Here is a 26,239-nt window from a genome sequence, read left to right on the forward strand (position 1 = left end):
GAACAAAAAAAGATTTAAAATTTACAAATTTCTTAGCCATTGTATTTATATGCATATAAAATTATGTTTGATTGAAACAGACAGTTTTTTATTTTTCTTGTTATTTAGTGTGTAACCCAATACCTTTACCATCATACATCTATATACATAAATGGAAACACATACTTATGTATGATCAATTATTATGTATCTCTAATTTTCTATTTTATGTCTACATATTTGAAATAAATTGAATTTTATGTTTAGGTCCTGCAAAAAAATAACCACTAGTAAATAGGTGGGTAAATAAAAATGCGATATTAAATTGAACTTTTTATTGTAAAAATAAATAAATAATTTACATTTTCGAAGCGTATTTACACCTTATTCGCACGTCTAGAATAATTTAAATAAATAGTTTTATTTTATGAAATATAATTTAAGCATTTATATTGAAAGCAAATTTATATAGAACTTTGGAATTAATATAAGTTACTGGTATTGGATTATACGGAAAATTAAAATAATATACAGCGTGTTCTTCTTTATCTCTAGAAAATATGGATAAAATTGACCGAAGAAGCCCAATTTTTTAAATATTTTAGTTTTTGACAAAATTGCTTCGTACTTGACGTAATCAAGTTATATTCAATTTTGTGCGACACGTAAAGCGATGGAAATCGTTCAAACGTTAAAATATCCTCTGGGTTAAAAACTACAACAAAATTTTCAAAGAAGAAACACACTGTATTTAAATAATTTCTAGAAATTTAATATTATTGTACACATTCTATTATCTACTATCTTATCAGAAATAGGTAATGAATATAATTTATAAAGAGTACATAATATGATTATATCAGTACAAAGTAAGAAATAAGAGCGAGCGCGCACGAGCAACTTTGTCTCCGCAACTATTTTGTCTCTCCACCCATGGGCTAGTATGAAAGTGCGCGCACGTAGCGACGCAACTCCCCATACAAATTGAGAAATAAGAGAGACAAAATAGTTGCGGAGACAAAGTTGCTCGTGCGCGCTCGCTCTAAGTGGAATGATTTTAAGTTTAATGAACTTGTAAAAAATATTTTCAACCATCGATCCTGAAATTATGTTAACGATTTTAGTACACCACATTACAATTTATTTATTCACTATAGTGGCATGGCAATACTGTTTGTTAAATATGTCCTATACTTATAAAATCTAACATTATTTTATTTAAAGTTAAAATCACTCATAAATTATTACATTATAATCACAACTTATATTATTTATCGATAAAAGTCATCAATTAATAAATAACACTAACTATGTAGTAATATAATTTAAAACTGTTTAATAAGGCAGCTTGCAAGTCTAATTCCGCGTTTCCACCTGCAAGTAGACTTGCAAGTTGCTGTCAGACAGACTGTCGCACATTTCTTGCGGAAGTTTTCTTGCAGATGGACAGGCGGCCTAATGCTGCATCAAAATGGAGGGAAAGCTAACCGTCAAAATGTCAATTTGTTTTTTTAAACGCAACATGGGTAATATAATCGGATACTAGCAATTGCATTTTTTCTATTAAAATTCGAATTCATTGCAGTGACAATTTCTTTTAGGTTCATAAGCATGTACTATTTTTTTCTGATAGAATTAAACTTTTAATTCAAATATCTTAGGCCAATATCATGTTCCATGTCGACAATACAAAACATTTGCATAGTGGATGTTGATATTCGCTATAGATGCTAGTAAAATATAGCTACACAATTATTTATATCTATCTGTCTATACAGACGGATAAATAACGAATTTTTCATTTGTTTCCTAATCTAGTGTCCACATGTACATGTAGTTCCCAACTCTACAGAGTTTTGCGAATCCTAAATGTGTCACAGGAAATATAGTTATTTGCGATTAATTTTTTCATCAATAAAATAACAATTCTTTTAGTATTGTTTTGATTCACTTTTAAATCAATGTCATTAGTCATAATAAAATTAAGCTATTTTAAGACATACTAACATAGCTATTTAAGAATTTTGTTACTAAAGAATGAGTCCTGGTTGAATAAATAAATAAATTATAACACTTTTAGGTTCTGTAGAGTTGGTAAGCTATAGATATCACTGTGAATCACAATAAAATCGTGAACAGTCGTGGTCCCTGCTGGCCGCCATCACGTCTCCGAGCTGGTGGGCCACTGCAGCTGCGTTCGCGCTGTTTCCTCTTGATAACCTGGAAAGTAAGTAAGTAAGTTATGGTGTTAATAAGGGAATTAAATATGTAAAAATTTCCGATTTGTGGTATGTAGGTACGACAATGTACCTATGTTATGTCTTATAACAATATAAATATTTGAATAAAAGTATAGGTAAGTATATAATAGATATCTATAATTATTTAAGTTTATTTAATCAAATGTCGCATTAGTCTCTCAGCTAATCAAGACAAGCTATTTGAAATAAAAATAAAATGTGTTACGTTTTTTGATTTTTCTACTATTCTGATTAATATTGAAAATCGTTTCAAGGAAATCACGTATAATTTCTAACGATATTTTCCTCGTTAAAGTATATATAGGTAAGTACTTTCATGCGGTTGTTTACTCGACCGACTTCGCAATCTCTATATTTATACGTAAACCTCACGAGGAAGGCGCGGTGCGGTAACTTTGACTGTAGGGCCAGTCCCGCTTTCACAAGAAACTCAACGTTTTTTACTGCGTAATATTCGAAAAACGTGTACAAATTAACACATGATATCTTATCAGCTTATCGCTAAAGTTTTTGACGCCTTTGTTTCCGAACGAAACTCTCACTCGACCTTTGAATATTTACTGAAATATATAAATGTTATAGGTCATTAAAGATTAACAAAAATATAAGGATCAATGCTCGAATAAGATTATGAGAGAAATTAAATAGTGATAAATGAATAATAAAATTTGATTACTCATACCACAGACTAATAATAATATGCTACGTAGGTATACAAGACATACAGACCGACAGATGAGATTTTATAAAATATGCCAATTCACATACAACATGCTTGCTTGCTTCGTGTGAAAAGAACAACACGTTTAGGTACATACAAGCAATTGCAACATTCATTGGATAATTGCGTCACGGCAACAATGAAACCTGACAAAAATATTAATTAGTTATTACTAAGTATTAGATATATGCGCCGTATCATGATTTACAAATTATTTCCGCAATAATTAATAAATTGTACAAATTTTCCGCCAGCCAGTTCGGAATGCCGCTCGCACACTTTCTCTGTCCACGTATCCGATTTTATGTAACGGTTCGTTTTGGCGGCAAACTGTCTGAAGTAAAATTTGGCGGTTGCGTCAGCGACGGTTATGTAATTTCAATATTCGGTTATTAATTTTAAATTATTCCGTGTAACACTTCCAACAATAGTTGCAATTTTAATTAAAAAACAATTGGAATTAATTAAATATGTTTTTGTAAAGAATAAGAGACTTCAGCATTTATTCTGTCTAGCGCAAGTCAAGCGTCATTTATTTTATGTAATACAATGAAGTAATGTAATACATACAATAATAATAAAACGAAAGTCTTTCACTTTCAAATAAAAGTGATGCGTGTTTACACAGTGTTAAAAAAGGTTGACCTAAATAAATAAAATACAACGCATTTTTTGTATAGACATACATTTTTTGTACATGTTTAATATATAAGAAAAAGCACAGAATGAAATGTACAAGATAATGTGTCAAATTTTCTATATCACAAATCTTAAATGTTACATAGAAAACAATGTAGCCATTTGCAAAAACGTGTGACATTGCGTATTGCGTGGTCATTATGGCGGGGACACGAAACTATTCGTGAGGAAAATATTAAATAGTAACCATTTCACTTTTCTCCATTTATTTTCTTCGGAATGCTTCATTCGACGTGTTGCCGAATTAAATTATACTTATTTTTGCACGCATCTCTTTAAGATATTCGACTTTTATATGTTGATTTTTTGTGTTTTTATACTTAATATAAATAAATACGCGGGAAGAGATCTTATAGAAATATACATAAAACATGTCTATTTTTCAACATACAAAAAAAATATAAACTTTATTATCTGTCGTTTGATTTTCTTTGACTCTTCGGTTCAATATTTAGTTCAAATATTATTTACGAGATATTAACAATGACTTTAACGAAAGTCTTATGCAAATGCACAATAATTAAAAGAATTTGCAGTAACATTAACCGCAGTATGTATGTCAGTAGATTGTATTCATGAATATGAATTATGGACATCGTATAAGCATCTCAGTGTATCAATACATGGTTGAATTGTTTTTAGTCGACTATAACTTTAACTTTTATTTATACAAGTAGTAAGTACACTGTTTTATATAGCTCAAGAACCTATTAATAAATGTGCTTTTTCTATATATTTTAAATTTGAAAGATTTCGATGAAGGTATTTGTTTAATCAAAAGATGGATAAATTTAAAATTTTTGTATCTATGTTTATGTTAAATGCATAAAAAAATGGTACGTGTACACATAAAATACATAAATGCATTTTTAATGAGTCGATCAAGATTTTAAGAGGTTAATATGAGGATTATTATATAATTCGACGAGAGAAAATTATTGACTTGCGTAAGCAATACATAATCATAAATTAATATGTTATGGTCGACCCATTATTGAGGTTAATTCTAATTATTGATTTAAAGCCTCTAATGTGCTTTTAATTTTAAAGATTATGATGATTACAGAACACTTTCCAATAGTTTTGCAATGATTAAAAAAGAATACTATTAATATTCGCGAAAGTAAAGTATGCATTGAAAATATATTCACAAAAAGAAATAGTGAAATGAAGCATGGATTGAATTGGATTGATATTTGACAGATGATGGTGTAGAATAACATATTTACGTGAATGAGGCCGTGATTTTAAAATATTTCTATCAAAATTCTATGAATGTATTCATTATAAACCAATAGTTCAATAGATAAACCCATGTCATCAGGTTTCCGGAAGTTCTGAAATTGGGCGGGTTTTATCATGGTTTTATCGATTTCTCTGTGTTTTGTTTTTCGAATTTTCACTTTGCCACTACCTAATATTCCAAATATTTTTAATGGTAAGTGGAAATTCGAATTCGATAGACATCAATATCTATTACCCATCTTCAAAACTTCCAGAACACTTTCCAGTTTTTTCGAACGCATTTTTTCATCAAATTTCTGCCTTAAATTTATTTGAAATTTTAACAATTCATGTCTTGCTTTCGCGTGTAAAATGTCAAAATCATAATATAGAAAACATTATGCAACGAGCATGCCTACAAAGCGATGTTTATTGACCCATAGAAAGTGTCGAAGTAAATAACTAGTTTGAAAGAACTTGTCTTATATACTTATATATTTATCTCGCGTGCATGAAAGGTGCGAATGGTTTTTCAAATGTTTGTACAATATGACTTCTGTATCTTTTACTAATCACATTATTTCTAACATTTTAAGCTTATATATAAGTATGTAATGTTTTTCGATTAGAAATTTAAACGCTTTTAAATACTTGCATTTCATCTTTATCACATTATACAAAGAATGCGCATCGCATGAATAATGTACCACTCATGATAACTTCTAACATCAGTTTGATTTTTTAGATAAAATTTATATACGATACGAGTCTATAGTGAATTGATTGTTTGAAAGCATCGAAACCCAAATAATTTGATAAATAAAAATTAAACTCACATTATAAGAAGCGACTCCATTTTCTTTTCCATCGCAAATATAGAGTCTGAGGGCTGTGAGGTGAGGACCTTGCAGAATGTGAATTTGGCACACTGTGAGTCCCTCCAGTCCGTCTGCTTCACCAGGTCCATGGCCGCGGACGTGAGGCTCGACTGCGCCGGGTTCGAGTCTATGTGCTGCAAGTCGTCCGTCATGTCGTCCACGAGATCTCGCTTCACGCTCCGCCGCTGTCTCACGCCAGAAACAACTTGGAAGGGCTCGTAGAAGCTGACGTGGCGTTTCGTCCTATCGCTACCGTCTGGAGACATAACCACGTACACGTTCTCGCTCGGCATCTTGTAATTGTCGTCGTAGAACTTTTGCCTGGTGAGAATTTTTCTGTCGTAATCGTAAACTGCGTCCCCGAAGGATCGCTTGTGTTCCTTTTCGTCCGCGCTGTCGTCAGCGCTGCGCATTAGATTGACGTCAAACAGTCTTCCAACGGCTACTGCTCCGAGGCCTAACGCAGCACCACCCGCCATTAGTCCTAAAGCTGGTAACATCGCTGGTGCGCCGGAAGCCGCAGCAGCTACTCCAATCTTATCCTGTGCATATCTCTGACTTTGTAATGAATTAGAGGGATACAAACCTAGGTTATGAGATATTTTTTGTGTGGCTTCTGAGAGAGGATCAAAGATTGGCTGTGTGACTTTAGCAATAGGGTCGATTAAAGGTTTAGTGAATTGTTGCACTGTTTGACTTGCACTATTGATGGTATCTTTCATGGAATTTGTGAAGCGTTGCCATAGAGATGGCTCAGGAACGCGTTTGATATAGCCGTATCCGTACGGATATTTTGCCGGGCTGTGGTCGTAGTATGAGAACTTGTTGTATTCATCCTCATAGTACCGGTTATTAGATGGAATATTCTGACTACGTTGTTGATTATATCCGTTAATGGGTTCCATTGGGTAAGGATGAGCACTTTTCGGTACAACACTACTAGTATAATAATTAATTTTGCGTTTATTTTCATGATTCTCAATATTGTCTCTAGTAGCTTTAGCTGGTTGTACTCCGAGATCTGGGTGAGCATATTGAAGCACTGGATTTCTTACACTTTCATCGAATCCTGGCTTCGCGTTTTTCGGAGTGTACATTATTGAATTGGGAAAATTATTTTCACCTGGATGCTGTAACATACGCCTTTGAATGTGACTCTCCGCGTAATCTAGGTCACCATTGTGAGCTCTTGAACTGCGACCGCTGAAGTAATCGCGTTTTAACTCTTGGTCATTGATCTGTTTGATGTATTCAATAAGTTTAGAGTTCGCCACTTTAGAATTATCAGCTTTCGTGAAAGGTCCGTATCCAGTTTTAACGTAATGGTTCTCTTTTTTGGGTTTATATTGTACGGATGGGACGAAGTCATCCGATTCGAATTTAATGTTGTCGAATTTAGTGAACGGTCCATCTTTAGGTTCAAAGTTGTCTTCTTTAGTAAACGGTCCCAAGTTTTGAGCTGGATCAGCAGCCGCTAAGTCAGGGTAGACATCGGCTTCTGGTATAGCTTTGGGTGGAGTGTAGCCTTCGGGGTATGGTACAAGTTCTCCATTAACAACGCGTGCATTCCTCCACGTCTTCTTATCTGACTCGTCATCCGGCATTCTAATACCTTGAATTTCTGGTATTCCATCCTCACCTAAAGTTAATATCGACCTTCCTCTTTTGTTAAATTTATCAAAAGCCTTTTTCACGTACATTGAATCTGAGCTCACCATAACTGGGTCAGGCACTTTATATTTACCTTCACCGTCTGAAACTTTAGTACTGACTACTTCTATGTATACCGGGTTCCTATCATTTTTGATAACAGGGTTGTGTGGGTCGAATCTATAACTTTTAATAGGGCCGTTATAGTCCATGTAACTCGTCGATGTTATGTAAACCTTTTTATTTTCTATCTTTTCTTGATTATCGTACGTGGGATAATAGCTAGAAGTTTCAGGGTCGGCTTCCGGTTTGCCGCCATCTTCTTGAATGTGTGATTCTGGATACACGGATACTGGTGACCAGTTTCCGTATTCAGCTTTGATGTCACTGAATTCGTCGTGTTTATTGCGATTGATATAATAATCGAAACCAGCTAAATCACTATTGACGGGGCCGAAGCTAATTTTTCTTTGATCTCTCGAGTCTGTTTTGTTTTTGTTATCTTCGGTTGTGTTAAATTTGATATTAGGTAAAGTCGTTTTGACCGAAACGGTGGTAGGCACAGGGGTGGTGCTGCTAGCGTGCGTTGAAGACTTTCCATCCTTCTTTTTAACGATAAGCTGCGTGAGGTGGCCAGATTTCGTTCTGACGTTAACGGTTTGCGTGTCGTGGTTGTTGAGACTCCTTGATACTTTTAATTCAGTTCGTGTTGTCCTTGACGGTAGGATAGTTGTTCTTATTGTCTTTGTTGTTGTCGTATTGTCGTTGGCATCGGCTCTAACGCTGACGGCGCAGAACAGCCAGAGAATGGCACATATCCGTAGTGAATTTACGGGAGCCATCTGTAATAGAAAAATTGAAAATAAGACTCGCGTTTGAATATAATCAAACATAGATTAATATTAACCAGTCGGCTTTAACATTAGCCTATGAATGCTTCGTTTTCTACTATAAGTAATTTGAGAGGTTACTCAACATAGAAATCTAAATAACAAGACACATAGAAGTGCTGTAATGTCATAATTCGTATGAAAACCGCTGTCGCCAAAATCAACACATTCAAACCGAAAGCTAAACATTACACACAAGTAAACTATGCCTTTTATTGGACAGCTTGATTTTAGTGAAAACTAACTTATCTATTAAATTAAGCTTTTGAATATGTATCCTAACGCACGAATTTACGGTTTATTTTAGAATAACATCCCTAAGTATATGAGACTTTTTGCTCCAATACGAACAAACGTGATAATAAGAATGGTCGACTGTGTCATTCATTGTTATTTCGATTACTATGGTGACACTCGTAATACTTGTAAATATTCTATAATTTTAAGGAAAAACGGCATTATTTCTAAAAAAAATATATTTTCCGATGAAATATTATTCCTTTATAAGTATAATTACAACTTGTGGAAGAATATCCGCAATGGGAATTGCTGAAACACACCATGTATACACTCATACGTCTCCAGAGCAACTGAACAGTGACGAATGCACTGGTGATGTGCAAATCACCTGAGTGGCGACAAGGTCACGCACGCTTACGACTTCTAGTGTCTTGTTATTTAGATTTCTATGTTACTCAAGCATTTAAAGTAGTAAAGAAATTATGGTATCAGTTGTATAAAGTGTCTCATTACATCGCATGACAGTTGCGGCATGTGATTATACAACACATGTAAATAACTTTTACATGTGTTACTTTCAAACTTTCGGATGTGTGCGGCTATGTCCGTATTTCGTGTCGGACATTTTAATGTGTAAATATATAGGTAATAATATATATTTGTAGACGTAGATATAGTATAATGTAAGGAGTACACACTATGGTTTACAAAAAATGCACAGGTTTATTCAGATTTCACATTAACATTTTATGATTCCTACACACGTTCCACACTACCTGGGGCCTTAGACAAAGTAAAAATTAAAAAACGATAACGAAGTTAGAAAAGGCAAAAATGTATGGGATTGACATACGCCGCGTTAGATCACGTGGTCTATCTAATGTCAATCCCATACATTTTCCCTTTTCTAACTGCGTTATCGTTTTTTAATTGTTACTTTGTCTAAGGCCCCTGTACACTGTACAGGTGGACCTGTCAGATGTACCTTAGCGTGTGTGATAGCCATAACACCTTCCCTACGAATTCATAATAATGTCGTGATGATTTAGATAACATTTATTCGTTCATTTAACTATACTACCAATGATTTCTTCGACAATTTGCTAAACTTACGAAAGAAGAAACTAAAGAATAAAATTTACAAATTTTCGTTTCCATAATAAGTTATTTACATAAATCTCCATTGAACATTAATTAACGTGATAATAGTAACAGCTAAGCCCAGTTTAATAGATTTTGATTAAACTGTGCCCAGTAAAGTGTAAAGAAAAGAAACTAAATGAATTTTCACTTTCACTAGTGGAAAAGAGATGCGTATTTATATTTATAAGTTTGTGAGAATGTTTGAAACCGGTTTTATTTCGTAATCTGTTAATAATTGTACATAATATGTTGTAATAAATGATACTTTGAGTATTTTTTAATTATATACATGCATATGTTAAATTATTCATATCATCGGTTCGATTTTTATTTAGAGAAGTTTATGAATAATAGATATATATATGTAGGTATTAGATCTTTAAAGCTACGCAACGGATTTTGATGGATATTTTTATAGATAGAGTTTTTCTTTTTAGGGCCGATTTTTCAATGCCCAGATAAACAGCTAGATAGACTTTATTCTTCAGTTAACAAAATATTCAATTTTTCAATAGACGAATAGGACTTATCTATCCAATAACTACGTTATTTGAGGAATAAATCTATTTGCCGCTCCAACGGCCAGATAGCGCGCTATTCGACTGTTAGGCGTTTGAGTTGACAACTGACGCGTCAAATTTGAGATATTTTCGTATGTCATAACATAGAGCGTAGAATTATTAACAATTAAACCTCTTTCTATATAATTATTATCAATTAAAATCATATTGAAATTGGTGTTTTTGATAGTATTGATGACCATGCCATTGAAAATTTGCCGAACGCTGCCTTTAAGTATGTCGTTTCCATCGTAAAATATATAAATTGAAACACAAATTTAACCAAACTCTTTACTCGAATCAAAACAACAATCAACAATCATAGAAGACAAGTGCACTCCTGACGTTAGTCATAATGACGGTTGTTGACAAATTGCAAGATTTGACTCTATCCCGCTCTAACTTGACTAATTTAATATGTTTGTTTCGCCACTCCGAGAGCAGTGCTGCCAATATGGAAATATTTGGTCAGATAGTTATTCATCAAATAAATCACGATTGAAAAATAGGCGAGCCGTAATGAGTTGGATAAATAATTGAATAAATCTATTCGATGGGTATTTATTAGACTGTTTATCTCGCGATTGAAAAATCGGCCCTTAGTGTATAATTTGCCGCGCGAAAATAGTTTGATTATAAAATCAAATTTCAATAATTTTCATGATATTGTTAAATATATTATGTTATTTACATAACTAATTATTCATTAAATAAATGAACTTAACGTTACGTGCATTTTATAGTGAGCGTGGCCATAAAACATTGTAAAACCGATAAAAATATTTTATTTCTTGTTTTCTTATTTATGACTTAATGAATAAATGTCGCCTTTAACGTTGAAGTAAATATATATAAATTTCGTTACATAATTGAAGTAGAGATATTTATTTATGGGAAATTAAAGAAAGCAAAACATTATTAATGTACCCAAGGATAGATTTAAAGTAAAAATTATCGGATTAAAAGTTCCAATGAATCGTTCCGCTGATCAAGCTGCGTGTGCACATACGTTCAACAATGTTAGAAAATAATGTTTTGCATAAAAATCTGGGTAATGCTGATTTTATGTTATTGCAAGTTGACAGTCGCTGTTATGTTGGTAAGTTTTAATTTCAATTTGTGCATGCACATCTAAATATGCAATTTACATACTGGAGCAGTACTTTTATAGGACTGCACAAAAGAAACTTATGTTTTTAGGATTCATGTTTGTGTTTCTTTATTAATTATTCTAATATAGTTTCTAAGAGCCCAAACAGATTTGATTTTTGTAACACTTATGTAATGTTACTCATTAATGTTTTGATAATATACTGCTTTCAGCCCGCGGCTTCACCCACGTTTTCGAAGAAAAACCTGTATAGTTCCCGTAACCGTGCGATTTCCGGGATAAAATCTATTTTATGTGTTAATCCAAGTTACCGTCTATATTTGTGCTAAATTTCATTGTAATCGGTTCTGTAGTTTTTTATGGAGGTGTAGCAAACATACACATACATCCATCACAGCATCCATCCTCCCAAACTTTCGCATTTATAATATTTATAGTAGGATTTGTTTTGCATCCAATTATAAGCTATTATATTTTTCAATTATGTTTAAACTTCATTATTTATTCATTAGTTGTTTGTATGCAAAATGCTTATCACATTAAGGTAGATAAATTATCATAATTTTAGTTTATATGTAAAAGTTACCTATTGTCATGTAATATGCATATAATATACATAATAATGGTTCTAGCGACAAGCTTTTTATATAATTTACGATGAATTTCTAAAAGTTATTGTGTGAATGGAAATTGTTGGTTGTTTCCGCGTCTTGCGTGTGAGAGTGAGCGCTGACTATATTTATCACACGTAGTTTATTATTTAAAGTACACACTAGAAATAACAAAGGTAGAGAAGGCTATAAAAATACAAAATTTACAAGGCAATAATTTGACTGACCGGTTGGTTTGGTTGGCCTTCCAAGCCAGAGGTCGTGGGTTCGATTCCCGGGCAAATATTTGTGTGATGAACATAGATGTTTGCTCTGTGTCTGGGTGTTAATTATCTATATAAGTATTTATTTCAAATTATATATGTATGTTTATCAGCCATCTGGTTTCCATAACACAAGCGAAAGCTTAGTACGGGATCAGATCGTGCCGTGTGTGAAAATTTTCCTGAACTATTTTTTAAAAATATTTAATAGAAGTCAAGCCAAAAAGAATCTTGTAGGTACAAAAAAAGAAAGTACAAAAAGGTCTTATTTCTACTTAAGTCAAATTGATTCCTGATAATTAGGAACAAATAATCTATTTGTTATCATTAGCACATTTTTGTTTTCACCTGCATGTTGCGGATTGGTAGATCCACATCGAAATTATATTTTTTATGATTTGAGGTTTGTTTAAAGTTCTAATATATGCAATAATAAAAAAAAACAAACTCTAATATTGTAATAGAAGAAAACTTTTTAGAAATATAGCTCTCTTTTTCATTCCTTTTAACGTAAAACGTGACGGTTTCTTAAAATTGACTCTCAATTTTCCATAACCGCTGCCAAAGTTTCACTTTAAAACGATTTAAAATAAGTATCTAATTATATTACTGCCCTTGCACGCTCAGTGAAAGGCGCATAATATTTGCTAATTTTCACAATACATTTGAATACAAGGCATTGTTTATCAAACCGTTTGTGAAGCCATGAATTAGTTCTGCTCTAGTAAGCGGATACGCGCGCTACACTTGTACAAATTATAATTGTAAAATGTTTAATTTACTAATTACGGAGGGTTATCTGTTCTTTTGTTATCTGTAATTTATCTAATGTCGAGCATGACGCGTGTACCAATTATAATGTATTTTCTATCAGAGAAAGAGAATATATATTTTTCACAAAAAAGCGTTTTATAAGTGAAAAAATTGTCAATTTCTTCATATTTCGTAAAGCATTTTGCAGTAAAGAACTAAACCTTCCTCAAATTGTCCGAACTGAACAAATAAACAGAGTCAACATATATAGGCATAGGCACTTTAAATTGAAAGTAGGAATCTTCAAAATCGGATTACCCAGTCAAAAGTTCTGAGGTAACATTGTAAGAAACTCAAACAAACAAATAAAACACATACTTACACACACGGTAACACAGTCAAATTGAAAACTTCCTTTTTTTTAAAGCCGTTTGAAAATAGGTATATTTACGATATTAAACATAACATAGGTAACTTTAATCCACATAGGTTTTCAGATAAACACAGGGATACTTTCGCAGTAACACAGACGCAGCGTAACGCGGGTGAACGACCCCGATATCCGGCCACCATGAAGAGTGAAATCTCTCGCTAAGCTTACACCTCACCTGTCATTAGCTAAACAATGTATCGTATAAAACGTTTTTAGACATCATTTTACTAATGCCATGAGATTAAATGTTTTGAGGGGAACAACTGACGATAATTTATAACTTCTTACATTCCCTTTCCTACCAGGTTGCCTGGCAGAGATTGCTGTATAGCAATAAGGCCAATTTGCAATAATTGTGCAAAATATTTGTACCTTATAAGATTGCACTAGATTTACTTTTGTGCAATAAAGTACCTATCATAAATAAATTTAAATAATTTTCAAAAAGTTGAGGTGCCGACGTGCCTGTAGGTACGTAGGTATATGAAATTACATCCAAATATTCAATTTTTACACATTATTGATTATACACAACACTATTGTAAACATCGTGTGATCATAACTCAAAACTTTTATATCATTTGATAAAGTATACATATTTAAACTCATTAATCTCTACTCTCTATTACTTATTTCAATTTTAGTTCAGCATTGGGCAAAATCATATTATATAATCAAGTTTTTATTATGTATTTATTTATTTATTAATGGCAATTTATTATCATATACTTACTTATGTCAATGTAAATGTTAATAAAATACGCAAAAATATACAAAAATAATTTGGAAAATCCAAAAGTGCACGCCTCATAATTTTTTTTTAATAAATATTTATTAATTATTATTTTTGTTTATTTAATAACAATTAAACCACATCGAATCAGACCCTGAAAAATGAAAGGGTTCTATTCCTGAGCATACTCAAGCGTAAGAGAAAAAAAAAGACTCGATTAGTAAAGTATTTCGGTCGCTATCGTGTTAACAAGAAAAAGGATCCGCACATACAGACACACGGACGTCCAAGACAGAACTTTTTTAAACTGTTTTTTTAACTAGTTTAAATAACAAAAATGACATCAAAAATATCATGAACGTTAAAAATATTGTTTTTCTTAATATGTGTGTGTGTATGTATTATCTTACAAGTGCAATGTATGATACATAAAGACATTTTAAGTTTGAAAAATCAGATGTTTTGCGCGAAGTGACAGTAGTACCCACCTCAACGCTTCGCTTATGAGGCGTGCAATAAATGAAAAGCATCTAATATCTTTTTTTAAATCTATGCAAAACTAAAACAACATTTTAATATTGAGGAATTAGAAAGAAAAGCAGTATTACAATTTAATTTCGTTTGACCTTAAAATAATAATAAGGAAGTTTGAAAATATAATTATAAAACGAATTAAATTTTCGAGTAATATATAAATGTGCAAAAATTAAAATTATTTAACGAATTAGATACCTACTTGTAGATAAGCGGTTTAACCTTTTTTTATTTTAGTAAATTATATTATGGACGTGTTGAATTATGATATAAATCAGTAATTTAATATTTTTGTTCTATATAAGCATTTGTAAACCAACAAATTATATATTTAAAATTCCTGTAATTACCTCAAACATTTATTTGAGTTTATACCTACCCTAATTTTGGCGCCAAATTGCTGAGAATATGAAGGTATTTATGTATCGCTTGACATTACCAGCCCTGTGCCACAGGTCAATAAATATTTGCTTTGTATAGGTGTTGCAAGCGTTTCCTATACAGTTGCAGGTTGCAACACTATTGTTCCGTGAATGGCGGTTTTATTTGCGAAATCGGTATCATTTATTGTATGGTGTTGTAGATACAGATTAAGTATTTTTGAATAATCTATACTAATATTATAAAGCGAAAGAGTTTGTTTGTTTGAACGCGCTAATCTCAGAAACTACTGATCCGATTTGAAAAATTCTTTCGTTGTTAGATAGTCCATTCATCAAGGAAGACTATAGGCTATCTTCACGCTAAGACCTGCCCCCCTAGTCAAGTGGCTTTCCGTTAGCGTAGCGTTCAATAGAATAGACTACGAATGTATGAGATTGACGTAGGCTGTAGATAAAATCTACAGCCTACGTCAATCTCATACATTCGTAGTCTATTCTATTGAACGCTACGCTAACAGAAAGCCACTTGACTAGGGGGGCAGCTATCATCACGCTAAGTCCAACAGGATGCGGAGGGACGCGGGTGAAACCGCGGAGCGCAGCAATATATTTTCTGTTGAAAATTCATGAATGCATATGAAAAACTTGTCGTTTGTCCTGTAATTGCTCGGCTTGACGCGAGGTAATTTTTTTATGTTACTTGGAAAAGATGAAGCATTAGGGAAACGAATACTTAAAATCTATTGACTATGGTTAAATTGTGTATAATATACATAATTTAAAGTCTAGAAATCATGTATTTTTTATCTATTTTATCAAGTAAATTTTATCAAGTTGTAAAAATAAATGAATATAGAAAACTGTCAAAACACAATTAAATTTTAAGTTATGTTCTTTATTTTGTAAAATTAACAATACGTAGATAAAATCAAAGCAAAAATGTATTTATTCTACATAAGCAGCTAATTCTTTCGCCTTGACGCCTTGTGTTAATAAAATTTTCACTGAATTAGCGAATAAAGATTAAACAAGAAAGATTAGCAGATTATCTAATGCAGATGTCCTTGTGTGGGAGGTCAAGGCAAGCCGGGGCCGTATATGTGTGCTCTAAATACACGTACGGAGGTCCGACGTAACGGAAAAGGAAATAAAAAACTTGAAATAAATATGAAAGTTGCGTGTTTGTTATAATGGTTGACATGTCCAGATAAATCCATACTTAATATTATAAATGCGAAAGTAACTCTGTCTGTCTGTCTGTGACTCAATCACGCCTAAACTACAGAACCAATTTTCATGAAATTTGGTATGGAGATATTTTGATACCCGAGAAAGGACATAGGCTACTTTTTATCCCGGGAAAATGACGCAATCCTGAAAATCCCACGGGAACGGGAACTATGCGGGTTTTTATTTGAAAACGTGGGCGAAGCCGCAGTCGGATAGCTCATAGCTAGTGGTAAATAAATGTTTAAAAAGAAACAGTAAGTAGTTTGTGCAGATCATATTTTACTCACAAGTCACAACACCACTTTTCGTTTGAAAAAATTAATTTCATTTCAATGTAGGTATTCGTTGTTTTACTATTTCATGTGAAAACCACTGAACGGGTTTTGATGATACTCGTCAAAAATAAAGGTTTCAAACTTATTTCAGAATAACAATTAACAAATACGCTATAGAAATACTTGCTTTTGCCCGCTGGTTTGTCCAATCCCTTACTTACTTACTTTACAATATTAGGTACCTACTATAGTGCTGCTATATTCTTAAGTGTATCATAAAATCAATGATTCACATATATTTAACATGTAAATTATAATTATATCGATTTATAATACTGACGTGTTTAAGGAAGCAAATAAGAAAGGTACATTCCTATGTAATTACAAAATCGGAATCGCTAAAGTGAAAGTTTTAGCGCTCATACGATCATTTAGGTAAGTGAGTTCATTGTTTGTGGATTATTTCAATTTACAATAATAATTATAATATATTTCATAATCACTACATAGTATAAAACATAGTCGCTTTCTTTGTCCCTATGTATGATTAAATCATTTTACGACATTTTGGTAACCAGAGCGTGGTTAGAAATCCATCGACCTCTGGGTTGTGGGGCCCAGCGTAGTTAAAACGGAAATTTTGGTAATAATATTTACGATTTTATATGTTCGGTTATAGCATAAATTGTCATACATATAATTTTCGTAAGAAATATCGGCAATCTAAAACAATAGTTGAATGTTTCACTGTGTTGAGGAGCACTGAAAAATAGTACTCACTTCAGAGCGCTGTAAAACCTTAGCTATTGACGTAATGAAAAAATATTGTATATAAAAGTTGTTCCTCGAAAAACAATCTACAAAAATGGTCTGATATAATTTCTTCGTAAAATGATAAAAAAAAGTTTTATTGAAAAATATAAAAAGCTCTAATTTCTGAACGTTTTCGCTTATAACTTTTTTATTTATAGTTCTACGACAAAAAGTTACTGGACAAAAGTTGTAGAAAATTTAATTTGCAACAAATAATGCTAACAATTTTTTTTATCAGATAAATAGTTTAAGAGATATATCGTAAAAACCATTTCAACCGCTATTTTCAAGATGGCGGCCGTGGGACAAGGGTGGCAACCCCACAAACTTGGTTTTAGCTACTCACTGACCCCCCCTACACATCAAAAACATAAAATTGCGTCCTCTAAAAACTGCAAGGTTAGGCCTAAAAAATGTAACATTTCAATGGAGTATAAAATGAATCAGAGTTCTCATGAAATGTGAGGCTGCGCTCTACCCTAAGTCTCTAAGGCTTATACTGTATTAGATTATTTTTTTTAAGGAATATTTTCATATCTTTCTTCTGATTTATTTAACCATCATTCATCATTGGTTTAATTCGACTTCACTTTCGTTTATGATAATATTGTTAAGTGTAGGGTTGTTTTAATTAAAAGTCACTTGTAGGTAATAATTATTTAAATGTTTATTCATAAATTGTATTTTATAACAATTAATATGGCTATAGCTTTATCTTTTTCTCTATGAGGAAGCGAAAAGATTAACATCTATATGTGATTCATGTTTAAAAGTAATAAGAAGAGATAATTATTTTATCCATGGAGACATCAAAGGAATGGGTAGGTCATTATATTATTATTAATGTTTTACAATATTGATCCCTGAAATTTAGTTATTTTAAATAAAGCATTTTAACAATTTATCAACATTTAAGGATAAAAATGACGGCATTTTTTTCCTAATTCAACATAGTTTTCAATTATTTACGATTCTTAAAGCGCTAAGTCCTAAATTCTCTACAATAAATGTAATTGCCAAACTATGAAATAAAAAAGGATATAATAAAAGCTAGTGGATAACCTTCTACACCTTATTCGTCCAAGATGCCCTTAATGGTATAAACCTTTTAAACGGTTGCAATTCAGACAACAATATGTTTAATTACAACGATTTAACATGGTGAAGAGCAAACAGAATCTGGTTTATCTTTACTGGTAAATGTCAAATCGTAGATGTATGGAGAGGTGGCAATAATGTGGCATGTTTTTAAATTTTAATTAAATGTTAAACTAGTTTTTCGCTCGCGGCTTTGTTCACTAATTATGCTCTAAAAGTCTAATGCCTTACTCGAGGACCACGTTATACATTACTGAAAACAGCATCATAATCGCTGCAGTTCCAACTTTTATCATTTATGCGATCGAGGACTTTGCTTTACAATAATTATGTAAGAGAAAATTACTGAATTATTGAAAGAAAGAAAGAAAGATCTTTCTTTCTTTCTTTCTTTCTTTCTTGAATTATTGTTTAATAATGAAATTTGTGGTTTTATAAGTAAAAGCTCAAAGTCATCTTTAGCCATTTATATTATGTTCAAGTCTTACCGGCTGCAAAGTTTTGAACGTACCTATTTACTAAATAAGTACCTACTTTAAGAAGTAGGTACTTATTTAGTAAATAGGTACCCGATCGTCAGAAAAAAATGAAGGAATAAAAAATCAGGAATTTTCTTTGTACATTTTTAATTTCAGTCTATCTTGAAATTAAAAATGTACAAAGAATTTATCTATGTGATAAATGTCGAGTATTTACGGCTTCTTTAGTAGACTTAAATTATATTTATTTGCTTCTTGCAAACTTGCGGTTTCCGAGTGTTTTTTTTTTATTTAAACCTGGCCAAGTACAACTTGATAAAAAACTACGAGATGCTACTCTAAAACAAAATATAGGACTATAGCTGTGTAATATTAAAAGTAAGACAGAATATGGAATTAATTATAATATTTTGTATTTTTTTTACATTTTCTAGGTTTTTATGCTTTGTGATACGTCATGTAACAGAGATTTGAATCTATACTTATTATTGTAAAGCTTTTGTTTTTTTGAACATGTAAATCTCAGGAACCATGGGTCCGATTTGAATTTTACTGTTATAATGTAGTAGATTATAGTAGCGGAGCAATGCGGATAAAACTGGGGGCACAGCTAGTCGTGTTAATCCAAAACAAATGGCAATTGTTAAAAACTAGTTAATTGTACAAGTTTGTAGTGATTTATTCGCTGATAGAGGTGTGACGGTTGCTCCAAATAACTTAATAGTAACTTGAACAATTTGGCACACTTGATAAGCATTAGCATAACAATGGCTGCTTTCAAAACAGGTGTTTATGACATTTTAAGTACCGAAATATTTGATTTGATGCTTTCATTTTCAATTATAAGACGAATTGGTTTTTTTTAGGAAAGTTGAAAAAAAGTGTTTAAGATATTTTATTGATACCTAGTTAAGTTGTAAAAACATACTTTTGAACTTTATTTATTTACTTATGTGGTATGACTATATTTTTAACCGACTTCCAAAAAAAACGAGAAGGTTCTCTATTCGGCCGGTATATTTTTTTATTATGAGGCAATTGTTATATTCTTCGTACCTAAATGTAACCGATGCCAGCCTTTACTTAGTGAACGCGAGCGAAGTCGCAGGCTGCAGCTATAGTTTCCTATGATTCTCATGGAAAATTCTAATCTATACTCACAATACACGGCAATGAGAAGTTGGTAATACTTGTTCTAATTCACACACTGTCACTTACACAAGGTATTAGAAGAAAGAATTACGATACATAGTGTGGAAAATATTACAATTTTATATGCTGTTGTGTAATAACAGTCGTTTAAATCTTATTAAAAGCAAGAGGTAAGAAAAGCAAGGAAAGTTTTGCTTAATTTCATATTTGCATTTGTTTCAATAGAACATTATTCATCTATCAATATAAATATTATCTTTAAAACAATTGTCAATTAATATAAAAAAGAGCGTGTGTGCCGTGCAAAACATAAAACGACACTTATTTGGCAACATTCAAAGATAGCAAAATCGTCGCCTTACTCCATGACGTGACGGTATAATGCCATGACGCGATCTTGAAATTTTACTCTCAGCACGCCAAAGGAGAAAACTATTTTTTGATGGATTCCATTTCTTAAATGAATATTTTTAAAAACTCCCTTAAACAAACATAGGCCTATTGCAAAAATCTACAAAGTCATATGACTTGTGAGATGAATGGAGTTTTCGCCACTCTAATTTATGTGGCGACCTGCATGGCGAGCGCACTGATTTGTATTCACATGTCAGACTCGGCCTTGCGCTATCCTAAATAATAATGACGGTTAGGTAATGTAACAGAATGTACTGGAGATCCTTTATGTGTAAACTACTATTGTATTATTGTACACTTGGTAGAGGATAGAATATACAGTGTTATTTTTGCATCTAACTCTATGTAAATAATGTATTTGGTGTCATAGTACATATATCTCGATGTTTGGTGTCAACTTAATAGACTACAAGCCCATGTTGAAAAAGTTATGGGTCATACGGCATCTGTGTCATACTATTTCAATACTGCTTTTAATCCATTATTCCGTAACGTCGTACAAAAAAAATCATGGAGACAAAGGGAAAAAATCTCTACCTGCACTTTCGAATTCTCATCTGCACTCAGGTGGACAGCTTACAAGTGACGGCATAGTGCTGAATCTCATTATTTTATGCTCTTATATGATATATCGTTCTAGATAGGTCACCTGGTGGTTCAAATGACCCATAACTTTTTCAACATGGGCTTGTAGTCTATTATGTTGGTAGGTACTACAGTAGCACCTCTATAAGTCGAATATCAAGGGAGACGCCAAAAAATTCGAGTTATAGAGTTTTCAACTTATGGAGGATTTCGACTTAGGCGGATTTTGATTCGACATAAAGAGTTTGAGGTTTATTCTTATTAATTTTGAGTTACAGAGATAAAATAAATTAAAATTCAACTTGCAGAGGTCACAAACATGTTTTTATTTATATCAATATTATTTCAAATCATTTTAAAATAAAAAATATGGCATTAAAAAAGTCAGTATTTTTTTTGCTTTAGATAATTTGGTTGTTCTCTAGCATTTTATAATCTATAAAGAGCAGAAAATTCTTCTTTTTCAAAGATACTGGTTTGCTTTATAAAATTTCGTAAGGTATTTTCAATACGGTTCTTGACTCTTCGATGGAAACCCATGGAGCGCATGTACTATTCACGTCTTCTATGTCATCTTAATCATTAGTATCGGTTTTCTGAGCTACTGAATCGATAATTTCGTCATCAGATACTTAACGCAAACACGTGTTTCGTGAGTCATAAATTAATTATCGTATACTCCTAAAATGTTTTCTAAAACGTTGCTATGTTCGAGATACAGAGGTCAAATTTGATTTTTCGAGTTATAGAGTGAAAATATGTACCAAAATGGCTTGGAGGGACTCGGTGATTATTTCGACTAACAGAGGGACAAAATTTCAAGTAATAGAGGTTTTCGGGTTTGAAGGGAAGGGAACAAGACATTTTTTCGAGATTTGGAGGTTTTTGACTTATCGAGGTTCGACTTAACGAGGTGCTACTGTATTTTTAGACTGTTAGACAGTCATCTCACAGCTCTCATTTAGGCAGAAATGAAACCTGTAACTAACCATAGAAAATCCATAAGAATACATGTTATTGAATAATAATAATATGCGAACTTCAATAATATGAATGATCATAATATGTATGTAAGTCGGTATCATCATAGTTGTGACAGAGTTGTGATTTTTTTTATACATGAAAAAAATTCGCTATAGACGTTAAATAATGCATTTAATACCAAGTTCACTTGATTTAAATGAAATGCAAGAATAATTTCTACATTTTAATGAAATGATAAGAACACGTCTTAGTTTATAAATATGCAATGAAGATAAACACTATCATACTCTAATTGCAGTGGGCGAGCCTGCTTCGAAATTGTATTTCACTTTTTATAGTAGCAGGTTTTGCTTGCAATTTTCTGCATTTTGTACGATGATATTCCTGTATTTTTTAAATATTATTTAATATCTAATGCTTTTAACACTTCTATTATGTCTGGTTATTTTATGCTCTACAATCTTCATCGCTATAGAATATTAATCTCGGTTCAATTGTCTATATGTATTGCACGCCTCATAAGCGAAGCGTTGAGGTGGGTACTACTGTCACTTCGCGCAAAACATCTGATTTTTCAAACTTAAAATGTCTTTATGTATCATACATTGCACTTGTAAGATAATACATACACACACATATTAAGAAAAAATACTATTTTTAACGTTCATGATATTTTTGATGTCATTTTTGTTATTTAAACTAGTTAAAAAACAGTTTAAAAAAGTTCTGTCTTGGACGTCCGTGTGTCTGTATGTGCGGATCCTTTTTCTTGTTAACACGATAGCGACCGAAATACTTTACTAATCGAGTCTTTTTTTTTCTCTTACGCTTGAGTATGCTCAGGAATAGAACCCTTTCATTTTTCAGGGTCTGATTCGATGTGGTTTAATTGTTATTAAATAAACAAAAATAATAATTAATAAATATTTATTAAAAAAAATTATGAGGCGTGCACTTTTGGATTTTTTTTATATTTATAGAACGGGTGAAAAGGTAGTTTTTTTTGTTACTATGTATTACATACTTATATTTTAAGATATGCAGCTTTTACCAATGATAAAACACACAATTATTGATAAAAAATAGAATGAAAAACAAAATTGTAATTAGCTATGCTCCGCGGTTTTACCCGCAGTGCTCAGCTCCTGTTGGTCTCAGCGAGATGATATTATAATATAGCCTATAGCCTTCCTCGATAAATGGGCTATCTAACACCGAAATTTTCAAATCGGAACAGTAGTTCCCGAGATTAGTGCGTTCAACCAAACAAACAAGCTTTATAATATTATGAGTATAGATGATAACTTTAAAATCAGATACTATTTCTTCCTCAAATAATAAATTCAAGTATTGCTCGAGTTCTCACACGAATACAAAATACGCAAACACGCACGCTTACATTGTGCAGAATTAATTCAAGTTGAAATTCTTGTAACTGAGTAAAAGAAAATAGTTTTCACTGTTACATACTTCTCCGGAAGTTATTGTAATACATTGTGCGGAAGAATTGTTTTACATTTATTTCATTTCTTGCACTAGTGACTCATTTCGATCCTATTGATATTAAGTATTAACGTAAATAATTTGTACATATTGTATTGTAATAAAGTCGATTTTTTTATAATAAAATTATGTGTGATTATAATAATTATTATTGTTTATGTAAATTTAGTAAACTAGTTTATTTATAAATAACTGAGACTATCATGTGTATAGCTGAAATCATTTACAACAGGAAAAATATGTAATTATAGCTATATCTTATCAGTATGAATTCGAAAGTGTTAATTTGTTTTGTTTTTTTTAATTTGATTGAGGACTTGTTTGCTTATCATGACAGAATAACTGAAATGATCTTGATAAATTTTAACACATAGATATATTACTTTGCTCTGAACGTCATGGGCTTCTTTTTATTCCGGAAAATTCATCCAGTTTTTGAGCGTAGTTAATTTGCAAATCGATAAATTATATAATATTTTTTTAATATATTATATTACTTTCTCTAATTAATTCGTGTATAATTTGTCCCTTTATGTGTTGTTATTCTAATGCATTACGTAATGCATTATTTATTCTTTGTATTGAAGCAACTGTTAAACTATTGTAATGCTTATAAGACAATGCGTTTAAGATAATTAGTAGGTTTTGCCTGTGTGATTTTATTGATATTAGGTAATGTTTTGTGAAAAGTAGGTACTTTTTATTTGGTATAGCTGGTAATTGAATATATAGTAAACTATACTTATATTTTAAGTTTAGCATAAGAAGCAAAAACTACTGGACCGATTTTCATAAATAGAAAGACCTCCATCCTCTGACTAACGAGGCACATATTAAATTACATAGTCTAAATAGGTATCTTATTTCCTGGCTGAATTGAATAGAACCCTGGCTTATGAAGAGTATAATTTTGATTTTTAACCGACGTTTTCAAGAATTGTCTCGTCTCTCAACATAGAGCGTATTTGTCGTTTTTGTAATGATACAGGATAGAAAAATAAACAAAGACACGCAATGGATTATGGAGACGATGTCGTGTTGGTACTTGAATGGATAATATGTAGTACCTACTTTATAGAGGTTTTCAAAAAAGGTAATTGTATACCTTATTCGTGTATAGGTATACCACATACAACCTTGGATAATAATAAATATCTAATTTATTAAGTTATATATAATTTGAAATAAATCGATGTGATAAGCGTATTTATTTTATAAATTATAATTGCCATGCACTCATGTATTATAATTGAGCTAAATGTTAGTTATTTCAATTCATTAATACGTGATTTAAGGTTCGTATTTTACTCAAATAATGAATAAAGGTTGTTTATACTAAAATATGCCTCAAAAGCTATGTCTTGGGATTAAAATCCCAGAGTCTTATTTGAAAAAAATCAGATCTATTTGAAAATTAAATTTCAGCTAAATCGTTCAATTTGGCATTAAAAACTCTATTCACATGCACATAAACTCTAACAACACAACTTATAAAGTAATATGTATCTAGTTTATATTAAAACAGTACTTCCTAAGTAAAGAAAGTTATTCACTTGCTTACACACGAGTATTACTTAAGCTTACCGCGCAGTGTCCCCTAGAAAGTGAAATTAACAACTTGAGCGCATGCTCCGCCCTCTTTCATACACTCTCACTATCCCGGGCTTGCACTATTTGATAAAAATTCGACTTAGTAATCGAATAGTTGCTAGTATCAACACTTTTCGCGTATACCGTGTGATCGTCGGTAGGGTAAGGCGCGTGGGTAACGACTGTGGTCGGAACGCGGCGAGCGTTGTGCAAGAGGTGGAAGAAGGGAGGTTGCATAAGATTGAGCTTCGCAGGTATTCAGAGACGAAGGGAAGTTACTTTTGTTTGCGGAGAGACTGTGTGATGATTTAGATAAAATATATAATAAAATATATATTATTATATTATTTTCATATCTGGAAATGTGCTGAAAACCACGAAATGAATGATTTTGTTCTATGCTATCTTTAAACATTCATTGGACAAATAAATTAAATGTAAATCTTGTTTGTAAAATGATTGAAAGTTAACTATGAACGAAAAAAATTGAACTCAATTTATAATTTAATGATTTCAAGGAAATGTAGAGCATATATTACAATCATACAGAGCTATATGTAATACTAGCTTCCGCCCGCGGCTTCGCCCGCGTGGTGTTTTGATAAAAGATAGCCTATGTTCTTTCTCAGGGTCTAAAGATTGTTTGTGCCAAATTTCATCAAAATCGGTTGAGAGGTTTAAGCGGGAAAGCGTAACAGACAGACAGAGTTACTTTCGCATTTAATATATTATTAGTAGGGATGATTTCAAGGAAATGTAGAGCATGTATTACAATCTTACACATATAACTTACAATATGTAATATGTGCATGTATTGTTTTTATACTGAGAAACATGCTACTAATTATAATCGAGAATTGTATTAAATACATTTATGTTGTTTATTGATTGATTTGTTTTTGCAAGGCAATTTATATTAATTGCAACAATTAAGTATTTGTCGTATTTCCTTTAAGTTATATAAAAAGTAGAGCATTAGGTTTATAACTAGTCTTAATTAATATCTGAAAGTATAATTGTTTTCAATTTATACTATCTTTATGAAACAAA

The 26,239-nt window shown here is 31.8% G+C and overlaps 1 protein-coding gene across 1 annotated transcript; it reads right to left on the minus strand.

The window, feature by feature from the left end:
- Window positions 1-1,444: 1,444 nt before the first annotated feature.
- On the minus strand, window positions 1,445-25,393 carry LOC149906858 (uncharacterized). Its single transcript, XM_090103908.1, has 3 exons — window positions 25,184-25,393; window positions 5,721-8,254; window positions 1,445-2,199 (listed from the first exon to the last, which is right to left on the minus strand). Exons 2-3 carry the CDS (start codon window positions 8,252-8,254, stop codon window positions 2,088-2,090), a joined length of 2,646 nt encoding a protein of 881 aa, XP_089960034.1. The 5' UTR covers window positions 25,184-25,393; the 3' UTR covers window positions 1,445-2,087.
- Between the last annotated feature and the right edge of the window lie 846 nt (window positions 25,394-26,239).

The sequence above is a fragment of the Colias eurytheme genome, chromosome 7, assembly GCF_061535395.1.
Source record: "Colias eurytheme isolate Ceu_HAF_F1 chromosome 7, ilColEury1 Martin Lab GWU primary, whole genome shotgun sequence".
Lineage (NCBI taxonomy): Eukaryota > Metazoa > Arthropoda > Insecta > Lepidoptera > Pieridae > Colias > Colias eurytheme.

Bases quoted from the DNA above. Each gene is read 5' to 3' on its own strand.
- LOC149906858 (XM_090103908.1), bottom strand. From the start codon at position 8,254: ATGGCTCCCGTAAATTCACTACGGATATGTGCCATTCTCTGGCTGTTC. The intron at 2,200-5,720 runs GTGAGTTTAATT...CTTACTTTCCAG, and splicing joins ATGGAGTCGCTTCTTATAAT to GTTATCAAGAGGAAACAGCG.